The 11398-nt window shown below is 38.6% G+C and overlaps 1 protein-coding gene across 1 annotated transcript; it reads right to left on the bottom strand.

Annotated features, from left to right (window-relative positions):
• Positions 1-863: 863 nt before the first annotated feature.
• On the bottom strand, positions 864-11083 carry gpat4 (glycerol-3-phosphate acyltransferase 4). Its single transcript, XM_056243842.1, has 12 exons — positions 10549-11083; positions 6722-6791; positions 6346-6628; positions 5768-5842; positions 2850-2939; positions 2607-2700; positions 2381-2496; positions 2222-2277; positions 2048-2133; positions 1834-1962; positions 1351-1430; positions 864-1230 (listed from the first exon to the last, which is right to left on the bottom strand). The coding sequence occupies exons 1-12, from the start codon at positions 10714-10716 to the stop codon at positions 1122-1124; spliced, it is 1356 nt and encodes a 451-aa protein (XP_056099817.1). The 5' UTR covers positions 10717-11083; the 3' UTR covers positions 864-1121.
• Positions 11084-11398: the final 315 nt, after the last annotated feature.

The following is an 11398-nucleotide window of genomic DNA, read 5'->3' as shown; positions in this document are numbered from 1 at the left end:
ACGCGGAACGGCATGAACTGTGCCGTCATTGTGTTAAGCCCGCCCGCCGACTCTATACACGATGTGATTGGCCTGACCAGTTTTTGGTTTTTCCAGCTCAAAAGCCTATGGAGAGTTGCTAGACCACACTGGCTGCGAAATAATTTTCGCTGCCGCTAGGGTGCGTCTAGATTTCTAGGCTACCGTTTCGCCAGTTCTCACAGAGATGTATTTTGCTGATAAAAACGGTGGAATGAAAAAAGTACACTGTCTAGACCAGGGGTGTCCAAACTCGGTCCTGGAGGGCCACTGGCCTGCAGAGTTTAGCTCCAACCCCAATTAAACACACCTGAAACAGCTAATCAAGACCTTGATTAGCGGTTGAAGGTCATTAGGCATGCTAAAAACTTACAAGCAGGTTTGTTGAGGCAAATTGGAACTAAACTCCGCAGGACAGTGGCCCTCTAGGACCGAGTTTGGACACCCCTGGTCTAGACCCTTTGACCAGCCATTCTAACTTAAAAGATTTTCCTTTTTCATTACACTGCCCTACACATTATGGATATATAACAAAGATAGTTAGGGTTTTGTTTTGAAAATTCTTAAGAGATGTTGACTGTGCAAGACGAAAATCAGGCCCAACTACTGTATAAAAAAAAAAAAACAGCACACTAGAGAGGCTGCCATGAGGAGATGATCTGAGCAGCTAAACACTTAATAGACATTGTTCTTCATGGTTCTACCAACATTACAGTTCTACGCACATCATCCCTTCACTTTTTTACACAATCTTAAATAAATCACTTCAAACTCTTCCACTCTTCCTTCTCCTGGGACATCATGCATTACAGTAAAAGAGCACAAAAATTCAAAAATGTAACAAACTGTGAAGGAAAAAATAAATAAATATAATGAAAAAAAAATTCACTCAAGTATGCCATGTGTAACTCTCACTCCAAACGGAAATCATAGTCAGCCCAGGAATTGAAAGCAACAGAGACAATCGTGCAACAATGCAAAAGCTCCTGAGGCGCAGCAGTGAGCCGAGGGTCTGGCAACACAGCTCACGAATGACTTCATCGCTTCTGTTCTACAGTTGTGTCCGAGCAGGTTCAGGAAGGGGCCAGTCGAGCTGCATCTCTTCAAGAGCGACTGCGGTCTTCGCTGCTGCCCACTAAAACCTTGCTGTAAAGTTTCTGCTGCTCCTCTTTGAAAACTTCTTTGACTTTCCCTCGTTTCAGTCCACCATCCCTGTGAGCATGCAAAGCACAAAAGGTTTAAGCTTTATTCCATTTTAAAATATCAATGAGTGTTCTTTAAGTCCCAACTCATATTACATTTGTGTTTGACACTTTTTAAAGAGGAACCAACCATAACAAGTCTGCCAGTCCTCCCTTTCTAGCGATGGCTGCTTTTACCCTATTGGCAAACTGCACAGCGTCCTCCCCTTCCTGTAAAAATAAGAAGAATTTTAAACTCACCTAAATATAATGAAGGGGTGGCAAAAAGCTCCAAGATGCAAAGATGTTTAAAAAAAAATAAAAAAAAATACAATACCATTCAAAAGTTTGGGGTCTGAAAGACTTTTTAATGTTTTTGAGTCTATTATTCTCCCCAAGGCTGCATTTACTAGATCATAAATACAGTACAAATATGAATATTGTGAAATATTATTACAATCCAAAACAACTATTTTCTATTTGAGTCTATAATAATATATTATTTATTAATATAAATGTCTTTACTGTCACTTTTGATCAATTGAATTCATCCTTGCTGAATAGAAGTATTAATTTCTTTAAAACAAACTTTTGAACGGTAGTTTTTCCATCTCTTTGAAGCTTCACCACTCACCATTCGGCTCATTGGTGGAAGGTACCAGACGCTACACACGATGGCCCAACTGCTCATCATGTGCAGCAGATAGTTCACCATCCCAAATTTGCTGCTATTCCAGAACGCATCACCAAAGCGAGGATCATACTGTCAAAACAACAGCCAGAGGAATTTAAAGCCACTTTATAACAATGAAGACAACGTATAACACAAAAAAGGAGGTTGTTCTTACCTTTATGGCCACAGGATAAACTGTGCAGCCGATCTCAAAGCTTCCCTTCTTGAACATCATGACTGAAGTATTGTTTATACAAGTTCCTTCAGAAAAGACAAAAAAAAAGGTCATTTATTCCACACATACTTCACTATGAAATGGTTATTTATAAACAGGAATTTTAACACTCACCCTCTGGGAATATAAGGATTGGCAGTTTGCCTTCATCTGCAACGTGGTCACTTAAACTAAAAATAATAATAATACTAATTTGTTTGAATTTGTGACAAACAGAAATGCTCAAATTGTAAATGTAAGAAAATGGATGCATGTGATTAAATGCAATGTTACCGTTTGGCCACTAGGTGTCGGTCCTTCACTTCAGACCTCTCAAACCAGATGTGAGGACAGGCCTTCACCATCGCCCTCTGAATGACCCCCATCAGACCACCATGGACCTGGCCCACCTGATGCATACAGAATTATTCACTCAGAGCGGTGCGAGTAGAACCGGAGGACTCATATTACATTAAATATCAATACCAAACCAAAGTCATAAATACAAACATCACAATACCATAGCATAGCATCCGTCACTGGCCAGAATGATGACGTCGATAGGCGAGGTGTGATTGGCCACACAGATTCCTCCGTTTTTGGGTTTATTCTCACTTGAAGGAAAAAAAGTAAGTGGATAGTAAGAAATATGGAAAATAAAACAATGCAACAGGCATACAGATGTGTAGCTGTAGTCACCAAGCAACATGACAACTCTAATAATGTTTAATACTGGAATATGGAAGTGTTTGTGTGTCAATACCTGTCATGATAGGTAATGATGGCCGTGAGGGCTCGTACACAGATCCGGTAACACATTAAATGAACCTTGTCGCTGAGATAATTCTTCACTCTGCACATTAGAGCACAGAAAACATTGTAAACACTTTTACATTGGAACAAGAGATTTAACGGGTCTTTGAGAATGTTTAAATCAACTAGCTAATATATATGCATGTATTTATAGCTTATTACTAAAGTCAAACACTTTCTAATATGTTAAATTATTATTATACACATTGATTTTACACTACCATTCAAATGTTTGGGGTCGGAAAGATTTTTATATGTTTTTGAAAGAAGATTTGATTAAAAAAAAATACAGTAAATTATATACATTTCATAATATATTACAATAGAAAACTGCTAATTTTTTCCAATGATGGGAAAAAAATACATTAAAACAAGTAATACTTTGAAATATTTTTACAATCCAAAATAACTGTTTGCTATTTGAATATATTTTAAAATGTAATTTATTCCTGTGATCAAAGCAGAATTTTCAGCATCATCACTCCAGTCTTCAGTGTCACATGATCCTTCAGAAATCATTCTATTATGCTGATTTGCTGCTCAAGAAACATTTCTTTTTATTATGATAGTTGAAAACACTTGTGCTGCTAACATTTTGGTAGAAACAGTGATAAAGTTTTTCAGGATTCTTTAAATAGAAAAGCATTTGAAAAATAAATTATTTGCATCACTATGAATGTCACTTTGATCAACTTAATGTGTCCTTGCTGAATAAAAGTATTTAAAAAATAATAATTTTAAAGGTGCAATATGTAAGATTTTTGTAATAAAATATTTAAAAACCACTTTCACAGTGTGATATATTTCATGCGCTGTGTACCAAAAGTTCCTAAGGGTTTGTAAATCTAGTTTTTAATAATGGCTTGTCCTTGGTCAGTCGCCTATCAATGACGTAATATCTGCGCTATCCTCGGTTTCCGCTTATAGAAACCATATATACAATACATAGATTCCTCATTAGCTGCCGTTTCAATGGGCCACTATACGTAAGCCACTAATGAGGAATCTATGTATGCATATCAATGATACAATATCTCGCACACCGCTGTTGTGTCGTTCAGTCATCATGGTTCACGATCATTGATTGGCGAGTAAAGAAAATCCAAAAAAACGTAACAAGCATAGATCAACTTATGCTGGGTACACACCAAAAGAGAATCGGGCTGATTTTGGGCCGATTTTCCCCCTTCCGACAATCCTAGCTATGTCCCGATTATCTTGATGGTTCTACAGATTATCTTATCAGATTTTCCCTTGGTGTGAGGTGTGTTAAGAGTGTCCGAACCTGCTTGGAAGAACGTCGAAGCCGCCCCGATCGCGAATCGTAAATATTCAACATGTTGAATATTTACGATCAGAAATCCTGATGTGTGGGGGGAACCCCGATGACAAACGTGTGCACGCTGTGGAGATTATCACGTGAAACAAAACAATATCCAATCAGAAAGCGAGATGATGGAAGACGGAAGCATAACAAACGCAGTCATGGCGTTGCAAAAAGTTGAATTGATGTGGACAGCAGAGATGGAGGATCAGCTTGTTGATTTGTGGCAACAGCACGAATGTTTTTCTGTGAAAATCATTCCAAACACTATCATCGCAATTTCTTCCTGCATATCGTCCGCCAAGCTTATTCTGAAGTCTCGCGAGATTTTGTGAGATTTCCTTTGTTCACAGTCGAGACTCTGGTTGAAAATCTGTTCATGTGTGGTGTGCTGTCTTTGTCACATCATGGCACACCACACACTATAGGAGCAAAACGCTTAAATCTAGGATTTTTTGTCCTCATGTTTGTGGTCTATCACATTTTGAAAATCTTATAAGATGTAAAAAATCTTTTGGTGTTTACCCAGCATTAGGCAAGCAGGCTTTGGGAAAAACAGAGAAATCAGAATGGGGCTTGATCTGTCCACAGAGTCTCCGCTCTCACATGTGTTTTAATAGACTGTTAAGCATATATTATTTATTGTACACAACACATACAGTTTTATTGCACTTTGTTTGTACTTCAGTAACGCTTTTTATCAAGTCTGGTGACCAAGTCTATGCAGTGAAATTAAGTTTGTGTTGCACAAAAATATTTAGCCATTACTTGCAAATACTGTGGGTTTGTTCAAAAGTACTTTAGTACAATTGTTTTAAACGGGTAAAACTGCGCAGCATTAACCCACCAAATCATTTGACAAATAGTCACATATTAGTAACAGGCTATTATAGCATTACATTTCACATTCCTGGCAGCCAATTCATTACGATGACATAACATAGTGTGATCAAACGTACAGGTAATACAAAAACTAATATATTAGCCGATATATCATTTATATGATTTGTGAATTCTATACATCTCCCATCGTTCCACTCTCCTTCATAGCGTCATCAAGCTTTGTCTTTGTTATTGTTTTGAAAATGCGACCTCTGGCGGCGAAAAATTACATATTGTAGCTTTAATGATCCCACAATTTTGAACGGTAGTAGTGCATATTATACATTTTTACAGTTTTCATTTAATCACAGCAAAAGTGAGCCAAACTGCTGCATCACATGACAGATCATAGTCTAAGAGACCCAAATTCAGTCATAACTCAATTTTGACAGTGTAGTTAATGTTGTTTTGGGTTTTTTTGCCTCTGTGAGCCAGAACATTTTAGTAAGTAGCTGTGCAATATTTAGAATTATGTACAGTCGGCCACTCATTATCACAAAATAAACCCTTGCCCGTATCCTGATAACACTGTTGGGATTTATTTAGTAACTGTAAATTGTCCCTTACATGTAGTCTAAACAAATACAATGATTAGATGTTGAGACCAAGTATTTAAACCCAACTCAACAGCCTCAGACCTTCAGAAGTGTACCGAGACATACCTTCCATTCGGAAACAGGCCAACGATTGACGACTGAACCACAAGAAGACCGACACCAGTAAAAGCAAGCGTGACCCTGTAAGAGCAACACGGCAAATGTTAAAAGGAAGATCTAAGAAGGACACAGCTTAAAATAATCACTCCACAAACATTATGTCTGCATTAGAGTAATCGTCCTGGGCTAGTGGAGATTACAAACAGCCATTTTTTCGGCATAGTTCTTTTGAATAAAAATACAAGGTGTCCGTTTATCCTTGAGCACTTAGCATTGGGCACCGTAAGGCCTTAAAACTGCTGATGCCTTAAAAGTGCTGACAGTTTAAAACCGGTGAATCCTTAAAGTCTCATCTGTTTCTAAGGTTTGGAATCGGGCCACAGAGAACTTCGACTATTTCTCACTTAGGCTCCATCAGTTTGCTAATATTTCTGCAAGCAGGAACCGAAACACAAAATCTTTTCAGAGCCAGTTCATCACGTCTAATTGATTGAATAGTCCCATTTGAAAACCACTACTCTGGCGATTACCAACCATATCCGTCCACAAAGCCTTCATGCAGTATCCATCGATCTCCCTCTCACCTGAGTGGCAGTAGAAACCCATATCGGATGAGTACGCCCACCCCCCAGAGCGCCGTGAGCCTGGTGCTGATGTGGTGGAAGTTGTAGTTGCTGCGGGTCAGCAGGTTCCAGGACTCCAGCTCCTCCGCTGTGAAGCGCTTGGTCACCTCGTCATCGACGATGCTCTCCACGCCTCGCCGGCAGAAATTGAAGATGTCAGACATGTCAAACTCAGGCTCTGCACCGCCACGCCTCATTTCCTGGATCTCCTGTTCGAGGGACGCTGGTTCTTTAGCAATGATCCCTGTGGGGAAAAAAAAAAAAGAGCAGGGTTACGACAATGTCGGAAATATGACGTAGGTGGGAACTCATGTGAATGATCTTTTTAGTGTTTCACCATTGCTGTAGGGTTTGTAGAGATGCTGATTCTTCTCTCTGGCTCCTCGCTCCATTCTTAAGGTCGCCCACTGAAAGAAAGAAGAATGAGAATTATTTAGACAAATTAAATAAACTGCACACAGTAATGGTTCAGAACAGTATCCTGCTGTGTCCATTGTAGTATCGCAGTAACAAAGCCTCAAAATAGTGATATTTTTCAAACTGTGGTATTTGTCCAAATTAAAGATGAAAAAAAATATTCATCTTGTTATGGACGTGACGGTGGATCCGTTTCATTATGGAATTACATGACACGAGTCTTAATTGGATCACTTAATCTTCCTTTTGTTACATTTGTTATGTATCCCCAATGACGGGCTGGTCTGCAACCCCAAAAAAACTCATACAGCTGTCATGAGGATTGGGAAAACAAACAACATTCAAGCGATAAACAGCCTTTGGGGCGCCGATTCCACAGAGATACAGCCACCGGGGAGGAGAACACAACGGCTGATCCATGTGTCCTTGTGGAGACCTGGAGTTCAGCCAAAGCCCCTGAAAACCTCATCTAAACCCATATACACCATCCACTGACAGTTCAACTGGCTTTTTTAAAAAGAATGAATCGTTTTGTGGAACCAGTTCTTTATGATGATTCAGTCAAAATGATTCACAAAGCATCTACCAAGCTCATATTGGAATCTATAAAACCTATTTGAAACCAGAGCACTTGACTTAAAAGAATCAGTTCAGATTGAAATGAACAGGCTAAAAGAACCGGGTTGTCACATCACACAGAACTAAATACAGAATGTGTTTTTCCATTCCACTGCGCCACTTTTCCATTGTTTTATTCATTCCACATTTTTAACAGCAAAAACACGTTCTGTGAGAATCGGCCCTTAGTTTTTACTTCCCGTAACCTTAAATTTGATTAAACTGAAGACACTTGCGTAATCCCTGTAAAAAAATGTTGCCTTGTTTATGTATACCTGCGCATGCATGTACATGTGTGCGCGGTGTGGACTCAACATTTGATGTTGCTGCATCTGAATTTCCCCTAAGGGATCATTAAAGTGGATTAGTCAAGCAAGGACAGCAGCTGAGCACCGAGTGTGGAAAGATGTCCTTTCGCTGTGTGAAAGTAAACAGTGACTCTCTCGTGGTCTCACTGATGATCCTGTGACTCAGGGAGTTGTGGAAGCGAAGGTCGGGATGGGGAAAGAGTGAACAGTCAAGCTGCTTGTCAGACTAAATTTTGCTCCCCTGTTCAGGGTCACCGGACAAAAGAGTAAGTGGAAGTTAGTCACAGAAAAACAGCCATCTGGAGGTTCTTAGGGAGTCTGGAGACGGTCTGAACGAGTGACTACATCAGTCCAGATGGATGAGAGAGTGGAACCGTAGGAAATAGGAAAGGTCACACCAGGGGCGTAGCCAGTATTGGGCCAGGGCGGCACTGGCCCGCCCACATTACTCACTGGCCCGCCCAGGCAAGTTTGATAAAAATACATTTTTAGTTTATTTTTATTCAAATGTATTTAAGAAAATATATTAATATATACCTGATTTATTGTTGACTGCTGTGTGTGTTTAATTCGTTTTCCGAATAAAACGGAACTGTCGAAGCAAGTTGTAGAAAGCCTCTCTCCTGAACGTTATTGGTTGCTATGGTTGCTGGGGGTTCCGACAGGAAAACTCACAGCGGCGTCGGCGCCACACTAATGGCTAAACAACTTTCTTTAATGTGCTATTTGAAAAAAGCAAGAGTTGAGGAAGAAGACACGCCACTGCCTTCAACTACCGAGTCCCAGTTTTTCAGACTCATTACCCCAGGAGAAGGCTAGTCAGGTGCTGGTGGCGGCTGCTTCTTGCTCCCTCTCTCCCGGTCAGCCCGACTCGGGTTTACCCGCCGATCTAATAGCGATATTATTATTTTAGCTTACTTTATTTTCGGGTGAACTGTCTTTGCATTGCTGACTAGCCTGAATAAAATAGACAGGTTATTGTCTAATGTCTACACTGGTTTGTCCAGCCTTTATTAAGCTCTGTTGGTTGAACATGATGATTTGCCGAATATAAAGCTGTAACTGTTTTTGCAGTTTGTCGATTCATTTTTCTACTCTCTAAGGTTAATTATTACTGAAGTCATTTTTTTCTATGAAAATCTATAGGCCCACTCACATTTTCACTGGCCCACCCAAAATAAAATTTCTGCCTACGCTACTGGGTCACACACAGTTCTACTGACACGCATTAAGCAAACAAATTGTTGCAACAATTAGGAATATTTAGGCACCTCATGATTTGGTTTTAATTGACAGAGTCAAGAATGTGATTCTTGATGCATCTCAATTTTTTTAATTACAGTGTAGGGGAGCAAATCTTTTGCATTAAATCGTGCATTAGACCTAATGATTTGCTTCATGTTATCCAAAGTATGTGATATCTTTGATGCTTGCTGTCAGTTCCAAAAAGAGAAACCCAAGCAGAGGACAGGCCATTGTTTCTCCATTCCTGAATGGAAACATGCAATAGGACTTGGGACTAACATACTAACTGTTCTACAGGATACGGTGTGCATACTATGAACAGCATGTCAATTCAATCTGTGTGCACATAACACACAGGTGATCTACTAAATTGCCAAAATGTGCAGTATTACAATAAAGAATTACAGTTACACTTTATTTTAAGGTGACAGTTACATTGTAATAACTCAAATAAGTACTGAGTAATATTAATTAACTAAATGTACTTACGGTTTGGTTTAGGGTTACATGTAATTATGCATAATTTTTATTACTAGAGTATCGTGTAACGTCACCTTAAAATAAAGTATTTCCAGAATTATTTAAATGAATTCATAAATGAATGCATATTGATGCAAAAGCATCAGAACCTACCTGTGAATTCAAAATTCAAAGAAATTCAACACAAGTTACTATTATCAAAAGTTTGAGGTCATTTTAATATTTGTGAAAATCTTATACTTACCAAGGCTGCATTTATTTGATCAAAAAACAGTGTAATATTGTGAAATATTATTAAAATAACCTTTCTATTTTAATATATTCAATAATTTATTCCTATGATGAAGCAGCTGAAATTTCAGAAGCCATTAGTCCAGTATTCAGTGTCACATGATCCTTCAGAAATCATTCTAATAATCCTTATTATTTAACATTTCTTATTATTATGCTAAATTGATGAATACATATAAATGTCTTTGTCACTTAAATGGCCAATTTAATGCATTCTTGCTTCATAAAAGTATTTCTTTCTTTCAAAAAAAAAAAAAAAATCATCCTGACCCCAAACTTTTGAATGGTAATGTACCTGACCCATCAATGTGGGATTCACAATTAATGACTTTTTATGTTTTTTAGGCTTATATTTTCACATAAATTCAAGCAAAGAGTTACATGCTGATGATCTGAAGCAAAACAAATTCTTTCACTCATGTGGTTAAAAAAAAAAACACTTTCTAAAACGAGTAGTCGGGTACTTTCCGGGGATCAACAACGCATGGAAGAATATGTGACAGCACAGGTTAAAGTCTGAGGCAAAGTCAAATGACAGCCAGACCCTCCAGGCTTACTAATTCAGTCAAACGTGAATGCGTGTTCTATTTTTAGCCTCTGGCATCTTTAGTGAAGGGAGAGAGTGCTGACTACTGAACTAAGTAGTAAAACACAGAGCAAAAGACTCCATGAATGACCTTCCAACTTATATTATGAGACGTTTACACCACAGACCATCTCACCTTGTTTAACTTTCCACAGCTCCTCTGATATTCTTGTTCAGAAATTTAATCATGAGATAATCATTGTAAATGGTCTCACTCACCTCGAAAAGCTTGATCAGTGACTTCATATACAGTCTGCGGATCCCGAAAGACACGCCGAGGATTGCGGGTACGATGATGAACACCAGCAGAAGGGTTAACCACACCGTGAAGGAAATGCCCAGAAGCATACAGATCAGGCTGTCGAAGGGGAAGAGGTAGGACTCCATCTTGACCAAGACGCAGGGAAGGAACGATTTAAAAGTGACGAGATTACCTAAACTTAGACTGATGGATTCCTCTAGTGCCTCAATTTCTGAAGCCTACGCTGAAACACAGCCTTCATGGGCATGTAGGGGAAAATTATCATTTTATATCCATAATTCCATATCCATCAAATTAACACCTTACGATGCTACAGACATGTCTGCGGGACACATCAGGGTTAAGAAAACCCTGAATGAGACAGGAGTGTTGGAAATATAAATAAATGTGCATAAATGTTCAATCTTTGCTACTTTCACAGTCTCTTGGAATGAATATTTCTTCATCAATGACCTAGGCCTATTTGAAATCGTCTCACATCACCGTCCACTGACATTTTTCTGACATATCTAGAAAAAAAGAAGGAAAAAAAAATGTTTTTGAAGGGTTCAAATAAGCTCATAATCACCTGTCCACATTAAAATATTTTGTTTCTGACATATCTAGGGGGAAAAAAAAGAGGGAAAAATGTTTTTGAAGAGTTCCACATCACTACTATGGAAGCATATGGGTAGCAATATTCAATTTGAAATGTAATATACAAAATGACAATGCAATATGTAAAATGGCAATGCATTTCTGTATTTAAATGTACATTTTTCATTACATTTGTGCAACGTTGGAGCAAAATGAAAATGATAATTAAAT

This window comes from Rhinichthys klamathensis, unplaced genomic scaffold (assembly GCF_029890125.1).
Source record: "Rhinichthys klamathensis goyatoka isolate OS25496 unplaced genomic scaffold, OSU_Roscu_1.1 h1tg000027l_1, whole genome shotgun sequence".
NCBI classification, from domain to species: domain Eukaryota; kingdom Metazoa; phylum Chordata; class Actinopteri; order Cypriniformes; family Leuciscidae; genus Rhinichthys; species Rhinichthys klamathensis.
The sequence above is the reverse complement of the archived record's forward strand: the minus strand, read 5'-3'. Positions and strand labels throughout refer to the sequence as shown.